Source organism: Lagenorhynchus albirostris, chromosome 16 (genome assembly GCF_949774975.1).
Source record: "Lagenorhynchus albirostris chromosome 16, mLagAlb1.1, whole genome shotgun sequence".
Classification (NCBI taxonomy): domain Eukaryota; kingdom Metazoa; phylum Chordata; class Mammalia; order Artiodactyla; family Delphinidae; genus Lagenorhynchus; species Lagenorhynchus albirostris.
The window spans coordinates 22419310-22447124 of NC_083110.1; the positions used below are offsets into that span (position 1 = coordinate 22419310).

At 52.7% G+C, this 27815-nt stretch overlaps 2 protein-coding genes across 10 annotated transcripts in view; one reads left to right on the plus strand and one right to left on the minus strand.

The window, feature by feature from the left end:
- LOC132507291 (core histone macro-H2A.2) overlaps window positions 1-7694 on the plus strand; it is a 53209-nt gene extending 45515 nt beyond the window's left edge. Inside the window, exons 8-9 of the mRNA XM_060126496.1 lie at window positions 4499-4673; window positions 6917-7694. Of these exons, the coding sequence (XP_059982479.1) occupies window positions 4499-4673; window positions 6917-7082 (341 nt within the window). The 3' untranslated portion in view covers window positions 7083-7694. The remainder of the gene's footprint in view (window positions 1-4498; window positions 4674-6916) is intronic.
- Window positions 1-23893, minus strand: part of AIFM2 (apoptosis inducing factor mitochondria associated 2) — a 136285-nt gene extending 112392 nt beyond the window's left edge. For 4 of the 9 annotated variants that reach the window (XM_060126493.1, XM_060126492.1, XM_060126489.1 and 1 more), the window contains exons 1-8: window positions 23754-23887; window positions 16903-17093; window positions 16430-16545; window positions 15019-15138; window positions 14244-14336; window positions 12630-12738; window positions 11397-11549; window positions 10006-10206 (exon numbers count right to left, since the gene is read on the minus strand). In XM_060126493.1, coding sequence (XP_059982476.1) covers window positions 10006-10206; window positions 11397-11549; window positions 12630-12738; window positions 14244-14336; window positions 15019-15138; window positions 16430-16545; window positions 16903-17080 — 970 coding nt within the window. In that variant the 5' untranslated portion in view covers window positions 17081-17093; window positions 23754-23887. Of the gene's footprint in view, window positions 1-5117; window positions 7367-7404; window positions 7519-7713; window positions 8319-8867; window positions 9717-10005; window positions 10207-11396; window positions 11550-12629; window positions 12739-14243; window positions 14337-15018; window positions 15139-16429; window positions 16546-16902; window positions 17097-23753 lie in introns of those variants that run through there. The other 5 variants (XM_060126495.1, XM_060126494.1, XM_060126488.1 and 2 more) reach the window with 5 other exon arrangements.
- Between the last annotated feature and the right edge of the window lie 3922 nt (window positions 23894-27815).

A 27815-nucleotide genomic window follows, 5' to 3' on the forward strand; every position in this document is an offset into this window, starting at 1 on the left:
GAAAAATCAAGAGAAACCTGAAAAGCAACCCAACGAACCCAACTGGTTCTCCTGACAGCCAACTTCTCATCAGCAACAAAGGATGCTTGGAGACAGAAAAGAAGTATCTTCAAAGCACTGAGGGGAAAAACTGTCAACTAAGAAGTCCATGTATTACTTTGTTATTATTCAACAGGGAGGGTGAAAGATGCAGAATTACAGACATGCAAAAATTGAGAGTCAGAAGCCCTCAGACTCTTGCTGAAAGGACCACAGAGGCCTCACTGGGAGAAACAGAAGTGAATCCAGAAGGAAGGAGAGGGCTGTAGGAAACAAGCAGGAGCTAAGAAATCGGGGCATGTCTGTCAGCTCTAAGTATCCATGGCCCTGGGGCCAAACAGTGGTAGCTCCCTGGGAAGAAGGGATTGGTGAGGGTGAATCTGGAAAAGGGGAGACAGTTCATCAGGGTCTAACACCATATTTCATTTAATTTCAAAACACCATCCATTGTAAGATATGCCCTTATTGTAAGAAAGAATAAATTTCCAGGATGGAGTGTCCAGTAGGAGACCCCACACAAAGCCAGGACACATTCAGTTTAAGAGCTAGCAAGACATGAACTACCATGCAGAAAGGGCAGCAAGTACCTTTTTTTTTTTCTTAATAAATTTATTTACTTATTTTTGGCTGTGTTAGGTCTTCATTGCTGGGTGCAGGCTTTCTCTAGTTGTGGCGAGCAGGGGCTACTCTTCCTTGCTGTGCGCAGGCTTCTCATTGCGGTGGCTTCTCTTGTTGCAGAGCATGGGCTCTAGGCACGCGGGCTTCAGTAGTTGTGGCTCGCGTGCTCTAGAGCGCAGGCTCAGTAGCTGTGGCGCACGGGCTTAGTTGCTCCGTGGCACGTGGGATCTTCCTGGACCAGGGCTTGAACCCATGTCCCCTGCATTGGCAGGTGGATTCTTAACCACTGTGCCACCAGGGAAGCCCCAAGTACCTGTCTTGACCTTGGCATTGGGTGGACAGAGGGGGACAAAAAACCTCACTAGGGAACTTGAACCACAAGCTGGTACTCCTGTGGATTTGCAGCTGAATCCACTGCGGCCCAAAAACTTCAATCAGGAAAGTTAGTGGGACATGACCTGGGTATGGTAGGGTCCCCAGGTGACACAGAAGTAAATGCAACTTCCCTCTGGAAGAACTCATCTCAGTCCAAGCCCACAGCCATTGTAAAATGCATCCTGATTCCAGCCAGGAAGGTGGATGGGACAGGGGTGGGAGGTGGCGGTAGAAATGAAGCAGATGGGCCTGGAATGAGACAAGTCAGAGGAAACCGACAGGTGGTGCCGGCGACAGAGATGGAGAAAGGGGAATCAGGCTTCGGGAGTGAATGATGATTTTCTTGGGCACAGGTTGGACCTGGGGCACCAGCAATGTCACTGGTAAGCAGGGGGTGAAAACTGAGGACGAAAATGGTTTGCAGATGGCTGTTTAAAAGCCAGGGCCAAGCATGTCGGGCAGCAGAGAGAAGAGCACCGGGCCTCGGGGGGCAGGGGGAAGAGGGGCTGTTGCAGGAACCTGAGACAGGAGGAAAAAGCACAGTGTCGCAGAGACCAAGGATTAGCAGCAGCAGCTTCCCAGCCAGACAAGGGGCCACCCTGCAGTCCCCTTCGCTGTGGTGACCCTGAGAAGGTGGGCTCGCCTGAGGAAAGGTTCTGGAGGCCCTTTGCAGCTGCACTGCCATCCTCAGAGCATGGTCCTCACCAGGTGACATCACATCACATAAAGAGTATTAGCAGATGCTTCTACCAAATATCAGTGTCCCAAGCCCCGAGATCACTTGACCTTGACCTTGGCACCTGTAAAGAACACTATAAATTCTTACAACTACAAGCCAAGGTCTCCATTTCCAGTTGCCATGGAAATACTTTGTTTTAGGCTGATGTGCTATCATGGACTACCTTCAAAATCTAGTGTAAATAGCGGGCGTCAGAAGGATGAGAAGGCGTGCCATTTTTTTCCTGATTAAATGTTTGACTTAACATTGCCGTTAGTGGTATATTCCTCTTATTTAAAATGACTTTAGGGCTTCCCTGGTGGTGCAGTGGTTAAGAATCTGCCTGCCAATACAGGGGACACGGGTTCAAGCCCTGGTCCAGGAAGATCCCACATGCCACGAAGCAACTAAGCCCATGCGCCACAACTACTGAGCCTGCCCTCTAGAGCCCGTGAGCCACAGCTACTGAGCCCGCATGCCACAACTCCTGAAGCCCGTGCGCCTAGAGCCCGTGCTCTGCAACAAGAGAAGCCACTTCAATGAGAAGCCTGCGCACGGCAAGGAAGAGTAGCCCCTGCTCACCGCAACTAGAGAAAGCCCACGTGCAGCAACGAAGACCCAATGCAGCCAAAAATAAAATAAATAAATTTATTTTAAAAAATAAACTGACTTTAACATTAAAAAGAATACCATTCAAGGGCTTCCCTGGTGGTCAGGTAGGTAGGACTCCACACTCCCAATGCATGGGTTCCGGGTTCGATCCCTGGTCAGGGAACTAGATCCCACGTGCCACAACTAAGACCCGGCACAGCCAAATAAACAAATAAATATTAAAAAAAAAAAAAAGAATACCATTCAGCTGGTAACATGATCATTACCCGGTGTGTAAAGAGCTGGAATCTCTCCAGCACATGAGAGCAGTAAGTGCCTCAGGGAATTTGCCCCAAGCAGGAAGGGCCCATCCCCAGGGTACTGGGTTCCCTTGGACTACAAGGCCGACAGGGACGTTCCGTTTCTGGTGTGCAAATGTACAAGGTCATAGAGTCAACCAGTCATGCCCACTGCCTCCTCAGTATTTATATTGACTGATTCCTTCACTCACTCATTCACTAATCAGATGGTTGGCGCCAGCTGGGCACTGGGAAGGCGAGGCGTTCACAGCCGTAGCTGACAGGCGGGGGACGCCCCTTGCATCTGTCTCCACCAGCCCTGGCATGTGCAGTCACAGCCTCTCCAGCACTGTGGGCGTCACTAGGAAACACGGCTCACATGCTGGGCGGGCATCATATATTTCAAATAAGTCTTTCAAACCAACCCCACACACAGCCCTAAAACAGACACACATACATTTGTTACAAACACAGCCCGTAGCGGCCACAGCCTGCCTGAACTCCCCCAGGCTCCCAGAGCCTGGCCACTGCGGGAGGGTTGGGGACCTTTGCTACACCCAGCTCCTTGAGTGGCACAGAGCCCCAGCTCCACAAGGCGGGCAGCTTAGGGGCAAGCAGCATGTGGGGTCAGAGTGGGCAGTGGATCAGGCCCAGCCCCTTCTCCAGGGATCAACGGCCACAGGGACTTCCCGGGTGTTCCTCATTATCAGCTCTGTCACTGATGGGAAATAGGTTTGGGGGTGGGGTGAAAAATAAAAGTAGGGAGTATGAACTGAAATTATGAGACAAGGCAGGCATAATCCAGTTTCACAACCCGCTGTGAACACTTGCTCCCTGTAGGCTCCTCAGGTATGTAGAGATGATCGAAAGGGCAGTCCCTGTCTGAGGATGCGTACAACCCAGTAGATCGGTTCTAAATTTATGGAGGGTCCTCAAATCACCAAGCGCAAGGCCTGCATCAGACCTACCAAGTCAGAATCTCAGACGGGGCAAGAAGGGAGGGCTTGTCCATTTTTAAAAAGCCGTTGCATTGGTTTCCAATCGCTGCTCTAACAAATTAGCACAAACTTGGTAGCAACAAACAACACAAGTGTACTGTGTTAGCGTTCTGGAGTCAGAAGTACACAATGAGTCTTTTTTTTTTAATAACCTTTATTTTTTTAGGCAGTTTTCTTGTCTGTTTGTTTTGGCCACGCTGCGCAGCTTGCAGGACCTTAGTTCCCCGACCAGGGATTGAACCCACGCCCTCGGCGCAGTTCTAACCACTGGACCGCTAGGGAATTCCCCACAATGAGTCTTAAGAAGCCAAAATCGAGGTGCTGGCAGGGCTGGTTCCTTCTCAGAGCAGCCGTCCCTTGCCTGTTCCGGCTTCTAGGCTCCTGCATTCCTTGGCTCCTGGACGCATCACTCCAACTCTTGTTCCTTCATCACAGCGCCTTCTCCTACCTTTGACTTCCCTGCCTCCCTCTTATTAGGACCTGTGTGATTACACTTAGGGCTCAACTGGAGAGTCCAGGGTAAACTTCTCATCTCACAATCCTTCACTTAATCACACCAGCAAAGACTCTTTTGCCATGTAAGGAAACATTCACAATTTCCAGGGATCAGAGACGATTCCACTGTGTACCTTTGATTAGGAGTCACCTAACCTGTGGCCAGGAGGCAGACCATGTGAGAGTGTGTGACATGCTGTCACATCAGCTTTCAGTGTGTTTACCCAAAGCTTGTGCCAACTGTCAAAAGCAATTCTGATACGGCTCCTACTCTCCTAAGAGGGACACAGGCGATTGAGCCTAATCCCCTGGCTTAAGGTGAAGACGTAGGAAATAACCTGCGGCATTTCTCTGTCGTGTCCCAGCCGCCGTCAGCCAGTCCAGCGGACTTGCAGCCAAATTCGTCATCCACTGTCACATCCCTCAGTGGGGCTCCGACAAATGTGAAGAACAGCTTGAAGAGACCATCAAAAACTGCCTGTCGGCAGCAGAGGACAAGAAGCTGAAGTCGGTGGCGTTCCCACCCTTCCCCAGCGGCAGGTAAGATGTTCTCCTCCAGGGGGGTGGCAAGGGTGCTGGGTCCGCTTGTCCAGCCTTCTCGCTGGGGACCAGCTGCTCCCCGACTTGGTCACATCCAGTCTGGCCATCCCAGAGGACGTGACCAAGGGCTGCCAGCACAGCCAAGCACATTGACCAGGCGATAGAGCAAGAGACGCAGTTTCCATCCTTCAAAATGCAGGGAGAGGGCTTCCCTGGTGGCGCAGTGGTTGAGAGTCCGCCTGCCGAAGCAGGAGGCACGGGTTCGTGCCCCGGTCTGGGAAGATCCCACATGCCGCGGAGCGGCTGGGCCCGTGAGCCATGGCCGCTGAGCCTGTGCGTCCGGAGCCTGTGCTCCGTGACGGGAGAGGCCACAACAGTGAGAGGCCCGCGTACCGCAAAAAAAAAAAAAAAAAAATGCAGGGAGAAAGCCCATTCTGGGAGGAGCAGGAGGCAGAGTTCTCTTCTGAGAGCCTTCTGAGAGCCACGTTCCTGCCAGCTATCCCAGTCTAGAGCACTGGATCCGAAACACCAGGCTCAAAGGCACTTGCTCCTCCAAGTGTGGTCCACAGACCAGCAGCGGAGAGCCCACGGGGTTAGGATGCCAATCGCAGAATCCCCAGGGGATTCCGGTGCTGCTCTGGGGCTGGGAGAGCCTCGAGGCTGAGGCTGGAGAAGTGAAAGGCTCTCAGCAAGGGCTTGCTTTTAGGGGTTGGAGAAATGATTGCTCTAATTGCCACAGACCCCGACTGGGCATGGGAGCAGTATTTCAGGTAAATAATGAGGCTGTCTGCCCTCACGTGTAGCAGGGCCTCTCCCCTCACGCTCACAGCCAGTGTGAGTTATTGCTTTAATTCTGAACACCCTTTCTCCTGAGAAGCCCCTCTGTAGCGCAGATATGATTTACACTCTGAAGACATTCTGTTACAGCCGAGTCACAGGAAGGCGAAGAAGGAAGGAATGAGGCCTAGCTTCCTGCCGTAATCCTATCTCAACCTGAGCAGGCAGCGCTGGGTCTCCACAGCCTGGCCTGGAGGCACTGCGGGTTGAATTCTTTGCATAGCTGGGCCCACGTGCCGAGATGTTCTGGGCTTGGGACGGGGCAGCCGAGTGAGAAGAATTCTTATTAGGCGGGCCAATCCTGGACCCGCCCAAGGGGCTTGGTGGCTGACCCCAAATGACCAGGGGTGTCACAATGGCTGCGTCCCTGGCGCACAGCTCCACCATGGCATCCTGGGGCTTTTGGGGCCCTGCCCAGAATCGTCACTGCTCAAATTACATTGGCACGTCCACACAGGTTAGCGAGAGGAACACGAAATGCATGAAACAGGAATTAATGAAGATGTACTTTTGAGCATACATTATTGCCCTTTAATAAACAATCTGTTCAGCACGTAAACCAGTTTTGAGGGAACTAATAAAACCTATATTGCCTTTTTTTTTTTTTTTTTTTTTGCCGTGCTGCGAGGCTTATGGGATCTTAGTTCCCTGACCAGGGATTGAACCCACGCCCTTGGCAGTGAAAGTATGCAGTCCTAACCACTGGAACGCCAGCGAATTCCCTATATTGGCTTTTTTTTCTTTTTCCTTCCTTTTTGCGGTACACGGGCCTCTCACTGCTGTGGCCTCTCCCATTGCGGAGCACAGGCTCCGGATGCGCAGGCTCAGTGGCCATGGCTCACGGGCCCAGCCGCTCCGCGACATGTGGGATCTTCCCAGACTGGGGCACAAACCCGTGTCCCCTGCATCGGCAGGCGGACTCTCAACCACTGCGTAACCAGGGAAGCCCTATATTGGCTTTTTAAAATGCTGAGTGGGTAGGGGTTTTTTGTTTGTTTGTTTTTAACTTTTATTTTATATTGGAGTATAGTTGATTAACAATGTTGTGTTAGCTGAGTTGGTAGTTCTTAAAGCTCAGCTGGACTTGAGTCAGGCCACATAGATTCAAACACAGGCCACCGCTCACCATACAGCCCTAAAACCATTGTGCCACTCTGAGCCAGTGTGGCATATGTGAAGTGGGGACAGTGTGCCCTGTCTGTCCCCCTCCTGGGCTGTCCCTCTTTTGAGGTGAAAGCAGATCATGCGTGGACCAGCCTGCACACGGTGAGACCCCGAGTGATAGGAACAAGGACCTGGTGCCAAGATGAGAAGGAACCACATTGCCCCTATCCCGGGCTGAGGGCAGAGTACTCCATGGGTCCCAGGACCAAAGTGACGTCAGCTCTTCTCTTCCTTTGGCACAGAAACTGCTTCCCCAAACAGACGGCAGCCCAGGTGACCCTCAAAGCCATCTCGGCCCACTTCGACGACTCGAGCGCATCCTCACTGAAGAACGTCTACTTCCTGCTCTTCGACAGCGAGAGCATCGGCATCTATGTGCAGGAGATGGCCAAGCTTGATGCCAAGTAGCCGCCCCGCGCCCACTGGTGGCCACCGCGCTCACCATCCGGAATCAGGAGGATCAAAGTCACAGGAGCTGGGTTTTATCTTTTAAAAGGAGAGAGGAAGGGTGACGGCAGGGGAGCGGAGGGCAGCTGAAAGGGAAGTGGGTGGCAGAGGCTGCGGGAGCAGGTCCTGCCCACGGGAAGAGCCCTCTGCATTTTATATTCTCGTTAAAAAGAGCCTCAGTCTGTAATTAACCAGGTCTCCACCAGGGGTTTCTTTCCATGTGTTTTCTTCCTGTTGTTTTAGAACTTTTTTAAAAAAACAGACTTCGTTTTAGATTTATAGCATTGACTTTTACACACTCACATACACAAAATCCTTTCAAAATTCTTAAAATCTTCTGTTTCTCCTTTTTTGCAAGGGAAGAGGGCAAAGAAGTGACTTGGGCTTTGTTGGCTGTCTGTATTCAGTGATGGAGAGAAGAAAATTAGAAAGGCATCTTACTGGTGCTTTTCTTTCTGTTTTAGTGCCCCTACCCTTACCCCTATAATATCTGTAACTACTCCTAGAAAGATTTTGCTTCAGGCTTTTGTTTTGTTTTGTTTTTTTTAAAGAAAAAGAAAATGAAAGGAAAAAAAATAAAAGATCCAGTGTCTTTCTTACAACATACTCTTTTATTGTAACATCTTGCTCAGTCTGGAGAACTGTGTCCCTATGGGTGGAAACTTAAGAATGTTATAAATAGAACCAGGCCTATCACTATGGAGCTGAGACTCCCACCATGCTAGGCCCCAGGTCAGACGGCACGGAATGGCTTGTGTTTCTCAGGCAACAGGTCCCACTTCCAGAAGGGGAGCCTGGTTGGCTGTGGTCCACGGGAATGGAGGACTGGGTGAAGCCTCCCTGGGGTGGCCATCCTTTGGGACAAAGGCACAGTCTCACTTAGGCCTGGGCAACAAAATGGAACAGACCTGGGCCACAGCGCAGACAGGACAGACCAAGAACCCTCGTGAGGGTGGTATCCTAAGAATTCTGGCCAAGTACCCAGAGGTTACCATTAAAAGTGAGCAGGGGGCTTCCCTGGTGGCGCAGTGGTTGAGAGTCTGCCTGCTGATGCAGGGGACATGGGTTCGTGCCCCGGTCTGGGAAGATCCCACATGCCGCGGAGCGGCTGGGCCCGTGAGCCATGGCCGCTGAGCCTGCACATCCGGAGCCTGTGCTCCGCAACGAGAGAGGCCACAACAGTGAGAGGCCCGCATACTGCAAAAAAAAAAAAAAAAAGTGGGCAGGGAGGGGTAGGGTGGGCTGGGGCAGGGCCTGAATTTATTCAGATGAACTCATCAACAACTTCTGCCTTAGAGATCTTGCCCATGTGGTCCAAAATAGGTTTATCCTGATTAGAAGTCCTCTCCCAAACAGAGGAGTCATTTTTATACCTTAACATAATTGGTGGCAGGCATTATTGCCACATGGCTACACCTCCAGATAAGTGACATTGGGGCTGACCAAGAAACAAGCAGCACAGAACTACAAAGGTTCCCACAGGGTACCCCTGCCCCAGCATTGGCTGGAGTTTTGTCACTTACAAATTTGCCTAAGACAGTAGCCTGGAAGCATGCAGGGGTTCACCTACTGAAACCTCCTCTGCTCCCTGAATGTTAGCAGGATGGCGACCCACCCGACGGTCACGCTAGCTTGGCTGTCTTTCTTTAAACACCCCCAGCAGCTGGCAGGCCAGGTTTCTGTCTTAACCCGTTAGCTTTGTAAAAAAACTCACTCTCCATTAGGATGGACTCACCAGGAGGGAAATTTTATCTAACGCTTCTTAAATACAACCTATGGTATATAATCAGGATCTAAAAATAGAAATATAGAAAGATTCATGAAGATTAAAGACGGTAGGGACTAACAGTTTAAAATTAAGCTCCTATTAACAACCTGAGTGCTGCAGGATGTTATAGGCTTCCCCACCTCCTAATGTGATGGGAGAGGTTGGGATGTAGGCCATCTCTCCACCCCAGTCCCCCTTCCTTAGCTGGTCTCCTTGTGCAGGCCCTCCCTCCTGCCCTTACAGACAGGGAGACCCTTCCTGCCACCAGGATACTGAGCTCTCGCCCATACTCTGAGAGCTCTGAATGCCACACACCATGTGCACGTGCGCGCGCGCACACACACACACACACACACACACACACACACACCCAAGAGGAGGCTGGGGTAGAGAAGGTGGGCTGTGCCCTCCCCAGGACCAAGTGAACCATTCAGCCAGCAGACCTTTGAAACAGAAAGACTCCTTTAAGGGTGTCTTTTTCTTTTAACACCAATATCCCTCTCTCTCTCTCCCAGTTTTTGGTTTTGTCTAAGTTGTGTTTCTGGTCAGTACATCACTGACATCTTACTCCAGGAAAAGAGCTTTTGCCCTTTGGCATTTGTCAAGCGGGTACCATTTGTCAAGAAATCTAATCGCCGGGCGGTGACAGTACCTATCTCCCGCCCAGCCTCCCCATCAGGGTGGAGACTGCCGCATGGTTTTCCAGCTCGTGGAGACCAACAGGTCCCGGCTCTTGGCCAGCCGAACCATGAGCCGCCCCACGTAGAAGCCACTGATCTGGCCCACGCCGTCATTTCTCCCCATGGCCAGGAGGAACGTCAGCGAACCTGTGAAGCAGAGTCGTGCGCTAATCTAGAATCCTGCTCACCATCCATGGGCCTGCAACTCCCAGGGCACAGACCCTTCCCGGGGCCTTCAGTGTCAGGGCAGGGAGATGCGTAAGGCCTTCAGGAACGTGTGCAAGTCCCTGACATACTTTCCTAGAGCTCTGGGCGAGGTTTCTGTCCCCAGCTTTGAGAGTGTGTTCTAGCGGTCAGGCATCGTAAAGCCCACAAAGGCTTCACCGTTTCTAACCCCGACTCTCTTAAAACTGTGCCGCGTGGGGAGCTTCCTGACCTGGCTTGTAGGCTTTGAGGGGCCTCTGTTTCATGGAGTTGACGATGTTGGCCACAGCGACACTGGCGTGGAGGCTGGCGTGATAGGCCATCTTGGGCTCCCTCACATCGGCGCAGTCACCGATGGCGTAGATGTGGCTGTAGCCCTCCACCTGGAGGTACTCGTTCACTCTCAGAGCGCCGTCGCTGGCCAGCTGATCACCTGCGAGAAAACCAGCCCGAAACCAAGATCCTGAGCTGCCTCAAGAAGTGGCCACCGGAACACAGAGAGGATGGGCTGTGGTGCCGGTCCAGCTACCCTCCAAAGGCACATCCTCAAGAGGCAAACCTCCTGTCTGGTTTACTTCTGCCTTAAGTCCCCCCCTCAGAACTCTTCCTGCAAAGGCGAGGTTACTATTTTGGGGTGGAAACTGGTCAGAAAGACCAGCAAGTGTCATTTTATATAACGCACATGACTCTTTGTAAGTTACCACGACTGACAATGACTCACTTACGATGATTAAGTTACACCCTAGCCCAGTCTTGGATTTCCTTTTGAATGTGGATCAGATTTTTTTAAATAAATGCAGGGCTTTAATAGATGATAAACTTTTCTTTTTAAGGGACTTAAAAGAATTTACCTTTGAAAATATACCATTAGGACCATTAGGTGTTAAGTCCTGGGATCTCTGTATATTATAAGTCCTCGATCCCAGCCCCACACATGGCCTGGACTAGCTTCCTTCTGGGATTGGATAATTCTTTCCTGCCAGACACACAGCAGGAGCTTCTTGTCCAGGAAAGGTATCTGGGAGTAAATGATGGGGACCTGGGGACATGGCCACCTCGGGGCCTGAGAAGGAGCCACTGAGCCTCCAGCTCACAGATGGAGCCATGGGTCTAGCTGCCCCCACCTCCAGTTAGCTCAATAGGTCAATATTCAGCTTTACGCACGGAGGTCTCATTACCCCCCTCTCCCCATGATCGTTTCCAAGCTCAAGTGGCAAACGTCTGGGTCAGGGTTTGGGGACCTGTGAACAGAGAAAGGCCTGACCCTGGAATTTCCTCTGCATTGGTGTTCCAAGGAAAGTAACAGAAAAATAGATCTTTTTCTTCCTTCTAAAACCTGTTCCCATCTCTCACCACTAGGGGGTGGGCTCTGATTTTGGAAGATTCTGGTCACTTTGGCCACCCTGGCCTCAATCACCATCAACACAGCTGAGGAAAGCCCAGCAAGAGTGGCCCTGAACCTAAATTTAAAGTCTGAAGAGACCAAATGAGCTGTTGAGACTGGGGCTGGGGGTGGGAGGGTGGAGTGCCAGTTCCTCGGGGGAGAGGCCTGCAGGGCCTTCCCGGGGGCTGGAGCGGGAGGAGGCAGCCTGGGGAGGAGTCACGGCCCGGCCTCCCACTTACCAAACGCGCTGCGGTAGGCCGAACTGTTGATCTTGATACCGCTGCAGGCGATCACCAGGTTGGCGGCCACCTCCGTGCCTTTGTCCGTCTGCACCGTGATGTGCTCGCGATGCTTGTTGAGAGGCAGCGCCTCCAGGTTGCTCACCCGCTCACCTGTCAGGGGAGGCCTGTGACCAGGAGGCTGGCAGAGGGCAGGCACGCCACCGAGGCGGGGTCCCAAGCCAGGGCTGGCCTGGGGGCTGGAGACCGGTCCGCTCCGCCACCCCAAGAAGCACAATCTGGACATTTGGCCCCAAGGGATCCGATGGAAAGCAAGTTCCAAGAAGCAATTTGGGGAAGTGAGGCTGAGTTTCCCAAGAGGTTCTGGGAAAAGCTATTTGAGGAAGACCTCAACCACGCCTCCCTGAATGTCCACTTCTAACCAGGAAAGATGAGCCCTCTGGGCTCACCACCGACAGGGGTAAGCAAGGGAAGTCCAGGGCCGGCCCACTCTCCTCACTGCCTGGAAGTGCAGGCGGGCAGAGGGCTGCACAGCCACCTCTGCAGAGCCCAGGAGCCGGGAGGGCTCTCAGAGAGCAGACACCTCGCCCGCCCTGCAAAAGGTGAGAGTGTCGGGCCCGTGAACTGGGGGGCGGGGGTCACACCCCCGGGAGAGAGCCCCACTCTAACATGCTGGGTAGGTCTCTTCCCTTCTGCTCTGGACAGAAGCCACGCTCTCCACCAGCCTCAAAATACAAACCCAAAACACCTATTCTCTCCACTAAAGAGATATCGTAATTCAGGTCAAATCTTTTATATGATTTTTTTTTTTTTTTTTTTGGCCTCACCACACAGCATGTAGAATCTCAGTTCCCTGATCAGGAATCGAACTCGCGCCCCCTGTGTTGGAAGCACAGAGTCTTAACCACTGGACCACCAGGGAAGTCCCTTTTATATGACTTTTTAAACCATTCAACAAATGGGTACCACCTGTACTGTATCCAAAGCAACAGCCAGGACAGTGCTGCCTTCATTGACAGGAAAATCCCGTAAGTACCGGGGCCTCTGCCCTGCCTGGGGACGGACACACCTCCAGCTGGACGACAAGGCTAAACAGGCTCTGCAGCCCCACCTCAGGACACAGAGAGCCTGGGGTTGAGCGCGGCCACGCTCAGGCTGTGAGCAGGGACCAAGCCGCAGCCAAGTCTCACCAGGCCAGGGAGAGGGGCAGGGCAGGAGGGGCCTGACACATACTCAGCAGCAGCTGCACGCCTTTCCGGAGCAGGATCTCCTTCACTTCCTGCCGGACACAGGGCAGGAGCTCCTTGTCTGCGAGGGCCATTCGGGAGTGAATGAGAGTGACCTGGGGACAAACAACCACAGGGCAGAGAGGGAGCCACTGAGTCTCCTGCTCACACAAAGAGGCTTGAAAACACATCAGCCTGTCTCCCCAACTGAGGAAACGGAGGGCCCAGAGAAGTACTTTGCCCACTGCTAGAACCAGTTAATGGTGAGCTGGGCTGGAGCCCACATCTCCCAGGGTAGGATTTTTTCCGACGTGCCAATGCTTCACAGCACACACCTCACCGAGGACCACGTGGAAAATGATTTTCAAGCATCCTTGGGCACTTATACAGTCTATATATAAGCCATCGACATTCTAACTGCAAATCAGGCTGACATTTACATTAAGGCTGGTTCTGAAACTGGTGCTTCCAGGCACGTCTACTTGCTGTCTGGGTCTGCAGTGAAGTGCGAGGGAGCCCGCAGTGATGTTCCAAGCTTGAGCTGTGAAATCAGACTGCCTGGGTTGAAATCCCATCTCAGATACCCACTCAGTCACCTCCTGAAGACCCAGTAAGATGGGTCACAGTCCTACTCAGGAATATTGTAATGATGAAACGAGAAAGTAAGTGTAAAGCACGTAACTCAGCACATAGCGACTCTTTAATAAAGGGTGGCTACTGTTACTCTTATCTGTCTATTAGTTACAAACATTTGGGGATTATACTGAGTTATTTACTACTTCAGACCAGTCCTTACCCCATAAATCAAAATTAATAAACTTCTACATGAACCACCCGTAATAATTTCCAATAATTTGTCAGAGAATAGCCATATAATTAAATTAGCCCATATTTATCTTACTTTTCAAAACCAACCTGCCTTTCCCTAGGGAAAAAGAACCAGACACAGGCTCCACGTGGCTCCCAGAAGCTGATCTGGCATCAGCTGCAGGCAAGCCGTTGCCTCACGGACCCATAACTGCCCATCACCACTGAGCCCCAGGCTGAGCCTTCACAGCCTGCTTCCTTCCTCTCCAGGATGCCGGAAGGGTCTCCATCCCTTTATCACTAAAAAGAGGCAGTGCTGGCCAGTCCTTCCCCAGCATGGGCTGTGAGGTGTACACTTCAGGGTCCCCCTACGTGCTGTCTAGAGCAAGGGCTACTGTCCCTTAAAGACCAAAAGGCTGTGCTTGCTCCAGACAAGACACCGATGAGGGTGCCTTTGATCAAGCTGGTTGTTAGCAAAAAGAGGTCATCAAAAGTCTACGTTTCTATTGCAAAGGCCACATTACTGCACGGGACGTGGGAGTTAACCTTTCATAATGTATCCCCCCAGGGCATGGTCCTCCGGGTTGGCCCAGAGGGCAGAACCCTTCACTGATGAACCCTGGCTCTCCAGGTAAAATTCCCAGCAGAATGGGACTTTAGGGGGTCCCCCAGTGCAGAGAGCAGGAGACAGGAAACACACGCTCCCACTTTATGGTAACGGGGCTCCCCTCCCAGGCCCTGAGCAAATTCTGATGTTTGTCAGACAGAAAAGAAGCCCGCCTCCGAGAGTTCAAGGCCAAGGCCACTGGCCCACCTCTTTCTCAGGGTATTCTGTTTTAATCTCTGCTGCCATCTCCACTCCCGCAGAGCCTCCTCCGATCACCACGATGGACTGTGCGCACTGGACCTGGAGGAGGAGGAAACGTTAAGGTGCGCCCTCAAATCTGCCCTGCCTCGGGGTCCGCCTGGGGAGTGGGTTCCTTGGCCAAAGGAGTGTAGAGAACCTTTTCCAAGTTCAGGGTCCAAATGTGCTGCCTCGGGGCCAGCTCTTGCTGGGTGTCTCCCTGCATTTCTCACTCAACTATCACTACCTGCCCAGCTTGCAGGTGACCCGGATCTGCCTGAGTTCCAGGCCGGGTTCCTAACCTCCACTCTTACGTCTGCTCATGACTGTGCCAGAGGTTCCCCAGGCCTCTCAGCAGCTGTGCAGAGAGGGAAAGACCCGGCCTTGGTCACACAGCTGTAGGACCTTCTCTGGGTCCCCACACCTCATCTGTTCAGTGGGGACAGACCCATTCCACCCACCTCTCCAGATCCCCGTGAGAAGTGACTGACAGCATGGATCCAAGCCCGCTCTATAATATAAACACAAGCCCCGTGCAAACAGGAGCCAATCGCCGCATGAGCAGGTCCAAAGGTCTCCTCCCAGGAGCCTCTTCCATCTCTTCCACCTCTTCCAGCCTCTTCCATTCTCCATCTCTACAGCGCCACTGCAGCCCCAGGCATCCCCACAGCTGTCCCACTCTCCCAGGGGCCCCCACCCCCGGCTCTGCCCTCACTGTCCTGCCGCCAGGCAGCAGGCAGCTCACCTGCATCACCATGTCCTCATAGGCCTGGATGGCCATCTGCTGGCTGGACACCTGGTTAAACTTGCCTGGGAAGAGCCCAGTGCTGCCCGTGGCCAGGATGAGATATGTGAAGGACAGGGCCTGGGAGGGGCAAGGGAAAGAATGGTGAGGGCAGACCTGGGCTCCTGCATCCAACCCCAGGCTCCACCAGGCAAGCAGCGCCAAGGGGGAGAGGCCTCCTGCGGGGGAGCAAAACCATCACTGGTTAGACCAAGGGATGGTGCTAGAACCCAGGAAATACCCAAGGAGGCAGAGCTTACCGCCTGCTGGACCGCCCACCATCAAACAGGACGGGAGGGGAGAGCTCCCCACAGCAGCGGGGCAGGTGAGCAGGCAACAGGAAACGGCTCGTGGGGAAGAAGCAGGATTCCAGCTTCCAGTGTGGAGTTAGTTTAGAATCTCCCTATTATTACCATTATTTTAGAAAAAATTTCCCCTTATCCTGCCAACAAAAACAAAGTGGGGGGGGGGAGCGGACATCCTGTTTGGAGCCTAAATATATAAAACTGACAAACCCAGAGCTGCTCTGATGGAAGGGGGACTGGAGGGTCTGTATCCCACTCAGACCCCACTACCCCCGTGGAGGCCCGAGATGCCCGCATGGACCCAAAGCCACAGGATAAGGACGTTCTCAGTAATCTTGCCAACTGGAGATTCTACAGCCTCAGAATCGATTCAAGGAAGATTGATTTATTCACACTAAACCACACTCACTGAGGACAGGAATTGGAGCCCCTTTGTACAGTCCCCCTTAGCTCTGACTAGAGTAGAGGGCCAGGCTGGAGGGTACCCTCAGCATGGCGGGTGGGCTGCTGGCAGCTTGCTGACGGAGCTCTGGTCCCACAAGGATACAACAGGCACCGTGCTTACCCCAGGGCTGAGGGACACAAACTTCGGGAAGAAAACCTCTGCCACCCCGGGCGATGTGGGATTGTGGTGCCTACCCTTTGATTCCAGACAGTGAGGGGGCCCCTGGGCTGGGACCCTGGCTTTCAGAGTGAGGGCTCTGGGGCAAAGCTGCCTGGGTCCAAATCCTGGCTGAGTCTCTCCAGCTGTGGGGTCTTGGGCAAGCCTCTTAACCTCTGGGTGCACCGAGGCTACTCCACCTCCCTCACAGGGTCACAGTGGGTGTTAAAGGAGATCACGTGAGGCTTAAAACAGTGCCCGGCATGCAGGGAAGGCTCTGCACCGCTCTGCTGTAGCTGCTGGGGCCCAGCCTTTGCTCAGGAGGCATCTGCTATCTGCCAGGCACCAGGAGGGCATGGGGGGCCCTTGCCCCTAAGGAGACGGGCCCAGGTGTCCTCCCACCAGCAGCCACATCCCAGGGGCCCCCTGAAGCCAGCTGAGGATGGCCAGCCCCCGATGGGTTCACCTCGCCGTCCTCCAGCAGCACCGTCTGATTCTTCAGGTCTATCTCAACCACCAGGCCCTGCCGGAAGTTTTCCTTGAAGGTCACCGAGTAGGAAATGAATGTCTTTTTGGCAAACCCTGGGGAACGGACAGAGAGGAGGTCACGGTGTATAACTGGGCTGCCCACAGGAGGCCAGAATAACTCAGAACATTTCCAGAGCTGCATGCCAACAGGGGCCCCTTGGTTAAACAGCCCCTGGGTACCCACTACCCCCGAAAGCGCCAGTCTGGGCCCCAGGTCCTCGGAGAAGCTCTCGCTCTGACTTCTGGGGCCTTGGTATGGTAGCTGCTTAAGGCCAGGGACCTTAAGATTCCCCGGAATTTGTCTAATGGTGGAATTTAGGCACCTTGCCCTAAAGGGAGAAAACCACCCTGTGATCCACAGTGGTGACAAGACCACGGTCACAAAGAAAGCCCCAGAGAAGAGACCATTACCACTCTCCACGGAGGCCCGGAGGGCTGCCACGTTGTGGTGGAAGGAGTCCTTCATGTCCACCAGCACGAAGGGGATGTTCAGCACCTGCAGTTGGCTGGCGGCCGCGATGCCGCCAAAGCCCCCGCCCACGATCACCACATGCACGGCTCCCACGTCCATCGAGACCTGGGACCCCATCTCGGACCAGGTGCTGCTGGGGTAGGAGGAGAGACCACATCAGATTCAGGGGGCTCGAGGGCTGGGTAGGCAGAGGTGGGTCCATATCAAGAATGGCCTCAAATGCCAAGACTTGATCTTTTAAAAGTATGTAATCATCTTTTATGAAATTCCATTTTTTGTAAAATTTGAATTAAATTCCAAAGGAATAAGGAGTATCCTAATTCCATCTCATCCCCTCAACCACCCAGTTCCCTTCTCCAAGGCATCTACTGTTACCAAGTTTACATGAATCCTTCCAGAGATATTCTGTGCACCTACAATCATGATTATTGTTTTTGCACTCTTTTTCACTCGTAAATATATTTGTTCACTCAACAGTATAAATTAATGGACCTCCTGCTCTTTGACATGTTCTGTGCTATGGATGCCGTGGTCAGAGAGCCAGACAGACAGATATGGTCTCAGCCCTTGTAAAGGCAGGGTTTCAGACTCAAAGGGCCAGATGGATGATGTAGCTGTGGGAAGCTGGGCAGGTGCACAGTAACCAGAAACAGTGGGTACACCTCTGGGGAATTGCTAAGCACAGGCCACATTAAAAGAACTAAACAAAATTATTTAAGCACACTACTAAGCAAACACTGAGACAAGATTCCACCCAGCTCACATGTCACCAGCTTCAGCCCCAGGTCTGAGGAGATCACTTAGCCAGTTATGACAATCAGCCTGCAAAACAGGATGCGATGGGACTAAGGCCATGACAGTGCGGTGGGGAGGAGGGGCCTGCTGTGGGCAGGTGGTCCCCTGAGCATTCCTGGAACAGAGGACGTACACTGCGACTGGTGGGTGACACCCCCCAGGAGGAAGCGGGCAGGGAGAAATCTCTGCTGGGAGAAGGAACAGTGCTGGTTAAGGACCAAAAGGGAAGTCTGCTGGTGAGAAACAGGATGGAGAAGCGCTCATCACATGGGCTCCAGTGAGAGGGGCAGGGGGTGCAAGGTCCTGCTTGATGTCGAGGAAAGGGAACCTGCAATCGAAGAGAGTACCTGCAGAGGATGGAGGGCCAAGTGTGCACCAGGCTCACACTCACACGTGAGCACGGCAAGGAGGGAGGAAGTGGACAGACAGCAAGCTGTCAAAAAGCTCAATGGGGAAGAACATTCCAGTCCACCTCTCGGACAGCACTGCAGGCAGCTGGAAGGTCACCACTCTGTCCTCCATCAGGTGTGTAGTCTGGGGCACAACCCCTCCCCTCTCTGGGCCTCCATTTACCCCCTGTAATGGGAGGAGACAGCCTAAAATGTCCTTGCACAATAGGTTTCCAAGACATGGTGACCCCCAAGATGGTCCCCAGATCTTCCCACACTTATGGGGGCGGCTTACGGTTGGACCTCCAGACACTGTTGTCATTGGTATTCAAATGCACACAGTCTAATTTCTCCTCTGGGGAAGTGAAAACCTGGGCGAGGGAGGGTAGATCTGGCACAGGAGATTGGAGGGGACTTAACTTTGTTTCTCATTGGCTAAATGGTCCCCAGTGCATTGAGGCTTGTGCATGCTAGGGCTGGGACCAAAACCAGTCCCCCAGCAGGCAGTGTCACCTTCACTGTTCCAGGCCCTCAGCAGGTGGTCCAGAGCTGGCCCCGTGAACGTTCATCAGGCTGAATCTGCCACCTAGGCCAGGACCCAAGAGGGGCCCGGGGACCAGCCAGGGACAGGAGCGGACACCAGGAGCTGAGCAGGGCCTGGGAATGTGGCAGGCAGGCAGGCAAGCTATGGAAGGGGCGCATTTCACCTGCCCCTTCAACACGGCCCCCTCTGTGCCAGCTTGCCCTTGGGGCCAGCAGCCAGCGAAGAGGTCAGAGAAACCCCCAGAGAGCTCTGCTTCCAAGCTGGCGGGGCACAGGCCTGAGAGAGGCTACCCAGCTTGTTGGGGAGAGGGGTCCACCATGGACCACCCAGGGAAGCTCAAGGTGGAGCCCTGAAAAGCAGCTGGGGCCAGGGGCCTTCTTCACAGAGGGAATAGCTTAGGCCAAGAAGTCCAGTGGCAGGAAGGGAGGGGGTGGGAGGGGTTCAGGGAACAAGGTGGGGCAGCCAGGAGGGCAGGGGACAGGGGACAGCACACACAGAGGGCCTGTCATGCTAGGGCAGTGTCTGGGCCTACGTGCTGCCCTGGGGCCCTCGCAGGGAAGAAAGCCCAGTGAGCCCAGCACAGGCCTGATGGGCAGTGGGTTAGCCAAAGGAGTTGAACCCCTGCTCCCTCAGCCCCCCCAGGATCATTAACTGGCTTCCCCAAAGGACAAACCCTGGCCTCACCCAACTAGGCACAGCCCTCAGTAAAGGTGAATTGACTCTTTCGAGTTCCGGTGCAGAGTCTGGGGCCTGAGGGCACACCCAGGCCCAGGAGGGGCTGCCATCGCTGGGCCAGGGAGGGGAGGTGCTTTTACACCACAAGCCGACTGAGGCCTCGCCTGAAATCTGTTCTCTCTCCTCCACTAACCTCTGACACACCCACTTGGGGAACGGGGGGCCTGGTGACGCTCCAGCCCATTCCACCGCTTCTTCCCGGCAGCCTCCCTTGCCCAACACTCTTGGACACCCGCCTCTCCCTTGGCTCTTCCAATGCCAATTCTCACCTGGACCCGAGGACAGCTAGACTCCCCTCTGCTCAGCCATGACCTACTTCACCAGACACCTAAATCATCGGCTTAAGCCATGGACCAGCACTCCTAGCCACACACCCTGCAGGTGCTCAAAAAGCAAGCGTGCAACTGATGATGCTGAATTATATGTTCTAATGTAGCAGCAGTGCTGAGCAAACAGCCTCAATCAGTGGGCGACTCCATCAATCAATGGAAACCTCCACCAACGGGGGATTAGAGGACACACTATTACACACCCGTACGATGGAATATTCTGGAGACATTCAATTTTACAGTGGAAGATTTTCTACATGAAAAGTCTGTCCACAATTCATCCGCACCCACAGACTGTACAAGACCAAGAGTGAAACATAATGTAAGCTATGGTCTGTGGGGGATTATGTCAATGTAGGCTCAGTAACAAACACACCACTCTGGTGAGTGATGTCGATAATGGAAGAGGCTATGCACGTGTCAGGGCAGGAGGCATATGGGAAATTTCTGTGCCTTCCACTCAATTTTGCTGTGAACCTAAGACTACTCTAAAAACATAAAGTCTTAGGAAAAAAAAAAAAGCTTGTCCATCAAAAAGTCAGATAATAGAAAGTCATGTAGAGCCTAATCTCCACTGTGGGCCATCAGACCCAGGCACCCAGCTACATATACACACATACAAGTGATGATGACAACAGCGAGCATCCACTGCGCTTTTATCAATGTCTTTGCGTTGAACAGGTGGGGTTTCCTCCTCATTTTGGAAAGAATTTCAGTAACTTGCCCCGGTTCAATCCTCAACGGTCTGGCCAGATCTGCACTCTAAACCAAAATGCTAATAGTGGTTGCCAGATGACATTTTTACTTTCTTCTTTGAGTTTTTCTCCCCCTTTTTTGTACTGTTTGAATGTTTTTAAATGAAATAATAAAGCTTTAAAGACAGAGCTGGCTTCCTACAATCTAATGTTTTTAATTGAGATATTTTTTCATATATTATAAAATTCACTATCTCAGAGTGTACAACTCAGTGGTTTCTAGTACACTCATAAAGTTGTGCAATCATCACCACAATCTAATACCAGAACATTTTCATCACCCCCTCCCCCAAAAGACCCCACATCCATTAGCATTCACTCCTCATTCCCTCCTCCCTCCAGGCCCTGACAACCACTAATCTTTCTGTCGCTATAGATTTGCCTATTCCATACCTTTTGTGTCTGGCTTCTTTCACTTAGTGCAATATTTTCAAGATTCATTCAAGCTGTAACTTATAACAGTATTTCATCCCTTTTTATGGCTGAGTAATATTCCATTGTATGGAGATACCACATTTTGTTTATCCATTTGTCAGTTGACGGACATTTGGGTTGTTTCCACCTTTTGGCTGATATGAATAAGGCTGCTATGAATATCTGTGTACAACTTTTTGTGTGAACAAAAAATTCTCTTAAGTTTATACCTGGGAGTGAAATTGCTGGGTCCTATGGTAACTCTAGATTTTACTTTTTGAGGAACTGCAAACCTACCATCTGATTTCACTGACCATCAAGGCAAGAGAATGAGCACAGAGAATCTTAACTGAATCTTCCCAGATGCAGGAATGTTAGCATAAAAGCAGGTCCAAGGGGACTTTCCTGGTGGTGCAGTGGTTAAGAATCCGCCTGCCAATGCAGGGGACACAGGTTCGAGCCCTGGTCCCAGAAGATCCCACATGCCGTGGGTCAACTAAGCCCGTGTACCACAAGTACTGAGCCTGTGCTCTACAGCCCGCGAGCCACAACTACTGAGCCTGCATGCCACAACTACTGAAGGCCGCGCGCCTAGAGCCTGTGCTCCACAACAAGAGAAGCCACCGCAGTGAGAAGCCTGCGCACTGCTGCGAAGAGTAGCCCCCACTTGCCACAACTAGAGGAAGCCTGTGCACAGCAACGAAGACACAACACAGCCAAAAATAAATTAATTAATTTATTTAAAAAAAAAAAAAGCAGGTCCAAGAAAACAATTCCTAACTGTCCAGCAACTCCTAAGTAATTTTGCCTTTGCCCCTCCCCCAACACACACACAGTATGGTCTACACTCAAATTTTCTCAGTAAATCCTGTTTTCTCTGCCAAGGACACCCAGCCTGATCCCAGGGGGATTCTTCTCTAATAATACAGACAAAGGGCTTTTAGGAATCTACTGAAAAACAAGGAAGTTATATTTAGGCCAAAGCTGTGGGGAGGTTATGCCTCAGAAGACACACAGCGGACCCATGTGGGCTCTGATCAAAGCAAAGATGTCGTCCCAGAATTGTTTCATAGAGATTACAAATAAAACACCCAGCTTTTGAGCGCTCACCAGTTACCCCCAAGGTAGATTTCCACAGCCGTGTCCAGAGTGGCCGTCCTGGATGAGAGGGCCTACAGTGTGACTTGAAGCACCATGAATATATCTCTCCAACCCGGCGAAGGCAGAGGGGTGGGCAGCCTCCCTCACTGGACCCCAGGGACCAGGCTGAGTGTGGGCACTCCATGGCCAGTCCCCCAGGGAACACATGGTGAACAAAACCCAAAAAGACCGATTTCTGAAAGAGGCTCAAAGTCTGAAGAGGGCTGTCCTTTCACGCCCTCAGGAGAGGGCACTTCTGGGCAGACGGGCTCATGCGGGTGTCATACAGGCTCCGGTGCTGAAGCCTAGGCCGCACAACTTGTACAGTCTCCTGGGAGCCAGGCACTTTGTGGTTCCCTTAACATCCCCATGATCTGTGCCTGGACCCTGGCTTCCTCTTTTCACCACCAGACACAAAGATCAGGCTGGCCCTGGCGCACACCCCCTCTACCCAGCTCCTCCCTAACTGCCGGGTAGTCCCGAGCAAGGCCCCGCCCAGCTGGGCCTCAGTCTTCTCCTGTGAAATGGACCTTCCAGATGCAGGGTTACACACGGCCTTCCTTGGAGGGCTCTGAAAGCTTGGGGCACATACACACACCCAAGCAGGCCTCCTTGATAATTTATATATTTTACATGTTGGCCTTTGAACACAAGGTGCAGAGCCGGGACACCTAGAAGCCCCTTCACAAACTTGGAAGCCCCTTCACAAACTATGTCTGACCCTCTGCCCTGTGCCTGTCCTCCGGTGGGACAGTCAGCTCCTAAGCACCTCTCCCCTCCCCACCCTCACGGTACAACCAAGGATCAAAGGGAGTCTAATCAGAGGGGAAAGGCAGGGTGTGTTTAGTGGGTGCTGTTGAAAGAAAAGTGCCCAACATCAGGCACTAAAAGCAGCTCCCGGTGGATCAGGAGTCCTGGGCTTCCCCCCAACCTCCGGCCCCATCAGAGTTAGTTGGGCCACCTCTGGCCTTAGTGCCCCCGCGGAAGCTGGGGCTCCGTGGAGAAGCAGGACCTCCCAGTACACCCTGGAGCCTATGGGCACTGGGTAACACCGGGCATTTTCCTCCTGGACACTGAGGCTTTCCTCCTGCCTGTGACACGGGCTTCCGTCCGCCCCGCAGCAACTTCCACCGCCCAGCGGCGACCCTCGGAGCCCTCCCGGGATTTGGGGGGGGGTGACAGGGGGCTTTGTCTTACTTAGGAAGACTTAGCAGGGATTTGGGGGGCGGGGGGCGGGGAGCGGACGCGGAGGAGGCGAGTTTGCTCCGTCCTCACTGGGAGCAAAGCTCCCCGTTGAGTTTTGAGGGACCTGGGTTGGTGCAGGCCTGAGTCCCTCATCCTAGACCAGGGGTTGGGGGCGCGGACCTATACCAGCCCTCGGCCTGTTAGGAACCGGGCCGCACAGCAGGAGGTGAGCGGCGGGCGAGCGAGCGAGCAAAGCTTCATCTGCCGCTCTGCATCCCCCCTATCGCTCGCATTACCGCCTGAACCGTTCCCATCCCACCCACACCCCGCCCCCGGCGTCCGTGGAAAAGTTTTTTTCCACAAAACCGGTCCCTCGTGCCAAAAAGGTTCGGGACCACTGTCCTAGACGACCGCCCTCTCCTCCCCGGCCCCGGACGCTGTTTCGGCTTCTTGGGGCCCTGCAGGCGCGGGGGTCCCGCAGAGCTCGCCCGACGCGCTCCTCACCTGCCAGCGGCCTCCCGCCGTTCCGACTCCCGTTCCGGCTCCCGCTCCTGTCAGCAGCTCCCGTGGTCGCCGCCGGGCCCGAGGCCCCTCCCTTGCCGGCGTGACTCGGCGCGTCTGCTCTCCAGCCTCGGCGCGTCTGCCCTCCAGCCTCGGCTATGCCCCCGGCGGCGCCCCGGGGAACTGCAGCCTCCGGCCCGCCCGCGCCGCCGGCCCGGGAAGCCAATCGCCCCAACCGTGAGCACTCGACCGCTACTGTCAAGGACGCCCGCGCTGCCCCGGCCCCTCGGACTCTGCTCAAAGTTCGGTCCGGCTCCCTTGCCGGACGCCTTTCCAGCCTTTAGAGCGCGGGCCCCGGCACTGGCTGTGCGATCTCGGACGGGTCACCAGCCTCCTGCCTTCACACATATAAACAAAAATACAAACCCAGTTGAGCACCTACTCCACGCCTGGCATTGTGCTGGGCGTGAGGGGTGGGAGTGAGGGGTTGTAAAATGTAGAACAATGCAGGCATGGTTTCTGCTTTCCTCCAGGTAATAGTCTAGGGAAAAATACTAAACAACAATAAAACATATGTAACACTAATTGCAGTAAGAAAGACCGGGGGCAAAAGAAGGGTGCCAAGGCCTCTCTCCAAGGATGAGAAGTTAGCCCTGGGCAGAGAGAAAGCAAGTATGCTCTGGGTGTGCAAAGACCAAGGCAGGATAAATAGCTGAGAGCAGGGGCATTGCAGAAGTGGTCGGGGACAGAGTGGCCCAACGTGGCAGGGTGGCACAAGCCTCCAGGTCCTGGTAAAGACTGCCCGTGTGATCCCAAGGGCAACGGGATGCCACTGATGGGTTTTAAGCTGAAGAGTGAGGTCTGAGTTATGTTGGAGGGTGAAAAGACAGGGCAATGGGAGGGCTGCCTGAAATTGGGTGAACTGGGCAGGGAGTCCAGGGAGAAGAAGAAAGCACTCGGATCTGTCAAGAAATGTACTGCTGCAAGCTACAAACTGGAGGTAGGACCAAGCCAGTTTGGTGACAGATAATCCATCTTCACCTATTTAATGCAAATATTAGCACCTACCCGAATCACTGCAGAAAAGATTCAACGAGATCTTTTTTTTTTTTTTTTTGCGGTACGCAGGCCTCTCACTGTTGTGGCCTCTCCCGTTGCCAAGCACAGGCTCCGGACGTGCAGGCTCAGCGGCCATGGCTCACGGGCCTAGCCGCTCCGTGGCATGTGGGATCTTCCCGGACCGGGGCACAAACCTGTGTCCCCTGCATCGGCAGGCGGACTCTCAACCACTGCGCCACCAGGGAAGCCCCCAAAGGTCTCTTTTAAGGGATGCCTCTACTCCCACCAGCGGCAGGGGATAGGCTGCAGAGAAGGCCAGGTAGAAGGTTCTTATAGGCCAGGCCTGGAAGTGGCACACCTCCTTTCTGCCCTTTGCAACTCACGGACACACCTGACCGTGAGGGTGGCCAGGAGATGCAGTCTAGTGTACGGCCACAAAGAGAGGAAAACAGATTCTGGTGTCTGACCTGCTGACCTAGGTCTTAGCCTCCCCGGTTTTCTTCCTGTGCCTCTGCTTGTCTCTTCTCAGCCCCCTTGCAGGCTCCGGCTCTACCTCTGTCAAAAAATGAAGTCAAAAAAATCATGAGGCAGGCTTGTGCGGAGCAGTAATGGTGACCCGGCAGGGGCAGCCTGATAGGGTCAGAACACTAGCCACATGCAAGGGATGGAGCAAACAAGTTAATATATTGAGGATAATGTAGCTGTGTTTCTCACTGACAGGAGGGAAGTACCAATATGAAAAGGGGAGAGCTAGAATGAACCTTGTGGTATTGAACTTGTGGTATCAAATTGGAACTGTCAGTGTTAACGCGTGGCATGGTTTGCAACATATAGAGATAGAAATAAATATAGATGTAAGGTCTGTCTACCGAGAGGGCCTGGGAGCAGCAACACCTCAGAGTAAGAAGCACACCTCGTACCTAGATCTTTGCTTCTAAATACCGTTCTCTAGTAAAGAGGACACTGGAGAAGTGGCTGATTCCAGGGAAAGTACAAAGTAAGTCTACAACATTTTGTTTTGAAGGAAGTGCTCAAAGAATGATAAGGAGATGTCAAAAGAACACAGAAGCTAGTTTGAAGGAGCTCTCACTGGCCAATATGGACAACTGAAGCATCAAAATAATGATAACAATAGATTATAATCCATTGAATAAACTATGAATCCATGATTCCACACAGATATAATTAAACAGAGAGGAGGGAAAGCTTTTACTTACAATAGAAAGCCAGTGAATAAATGTAGGAGGAAAAATGAAAATAAAAAATTTCCATTGGGCAAACATTAAAGTTATTCAGCCAAGGGACATCAGTGGGTGCTAAGCATAGTAGATGGAAGTGGGATAGGGATATGTACATAGTCTCCAAATACTGCCACACAAATACTTACTAATTACAAAGAAAAAAAGGAACTTTACAGTGGAGAAACCTAGCAGGCACCGTCTTACTCAAATGTTCAAGGTTATCATCTATAATCTGACAAATAAAGATCATGCACCACCCAGTAGAACATGATGATAAGGCAACATCACTAAGGTTATATCCCAAAGATGTGTATCCCAAATCTAATCATGAGGAAGTGTGGACAAACCCAAGCTAAGGCACATTCTGCAAAATGACTGCCCTGTTTTCTGCAGGAAGGTCAAGGGCAGCAAACTCAAGGAAAGCCTTAGGAGCTGCTCCAAGTCAAAGGGGAGAGAGCCATGGCAAGTGGGTAGAACTCATGATCCCAAATGAGGTCTCTTTGTTACAGAGAACATCACTGGGGCATATGGCACAAATGGTATGGGGTGTCTGGGGGAAGGGCATGTGGGGATTCTTGCTACTTTTCTGTAAGTTTAAAACTGCTTCAAAATAAAATCATTTTTTTAAAAAGCAGCAGCAATGTCTTCTCCTCTCTCTTTTCCCCCATCCACCATCCAGGTACAGAAGACCTGGCAGAGGATCTGAGGTCCCAGACCCAGTGATAGAGCCGCAAGAAGGAAGGAGCTCGGTCCCTCAACCAGAACTGCACAGGAGCCACAATCCCCCACTTCCTGGTCAGGTGCATGACTTTGGACTTCACATGAGCAATAAACAAACTTCTATTGTCTTAAGGCACTGAGATGGGGGAGAGGGGACCTTTTATTGCGTTATCCTAACTCATCCACTTAACAGCCTGCTGTGCCTCTCTACTTGAGATCCCACGGACACCCAAGGAAACATCTCGTCCCTCAACTTGTCAGCCACTCATCACTATCCTGGCTAGAGACCCAGCACCATTTGACCCTTCTCTCTCTCTGCATTGCCCCACATCCAGTCAGGTCCACCTCCTGTGTCATGCTTGATCTCTATGCCCACCAGGCCTGCTGTGGCCATCTTCCCCGTCACCAGGGCCATTGTCACTGGTTCCCCAGCCTCCATTCCAATCCCTTCTCCACTTAGCATGGCCAGACACACAAATGTAGTTTCACACTTCCTTGTCCCAGCTCCCACTGCCCTCAATCTGGACACCCTCCCTGTTTCCTGTTTCCATCTGGTAAACACCTACTCTCCCCTCAGGGTTCAGCTGCATGAATTCTTGCCTGACCCTCCCTGCTCTGGGCCCCTGGACGTGGTCTTCCACCTGAACAGGACAGAGACGCCCTGCTCATTCCACTAACGGGGTGACACACCAGTCTCCCCGGAATAGCCTGAGCTCCTGGGTACCCACACATGCTGGAATAAATCCTCCCCTTCCCACTTGCGGCCAGGTCAGAACTCGGCTCTCCCTCCCCACCTCCATAAATTCACTACAGGATTTCTCTCAAGCTGACTTTGCCCTCTGGCCCCATTCCTAATGCACACAGAGGGGAACAACTGTCTCAGGGGTGTTCTGTGGTTGCCCAGAGCTGGTGCTCAGCAAACAGATGTTAGAAACAAAGTACTCCCAGCAATTCTCTCTGCTTAGATTAGCCCCCTCTCCCCCAGTCATTCCCCAATGGCATTCAACCTGTCAGTGATTTAACAATCATTTCTTGACGGCCTGCA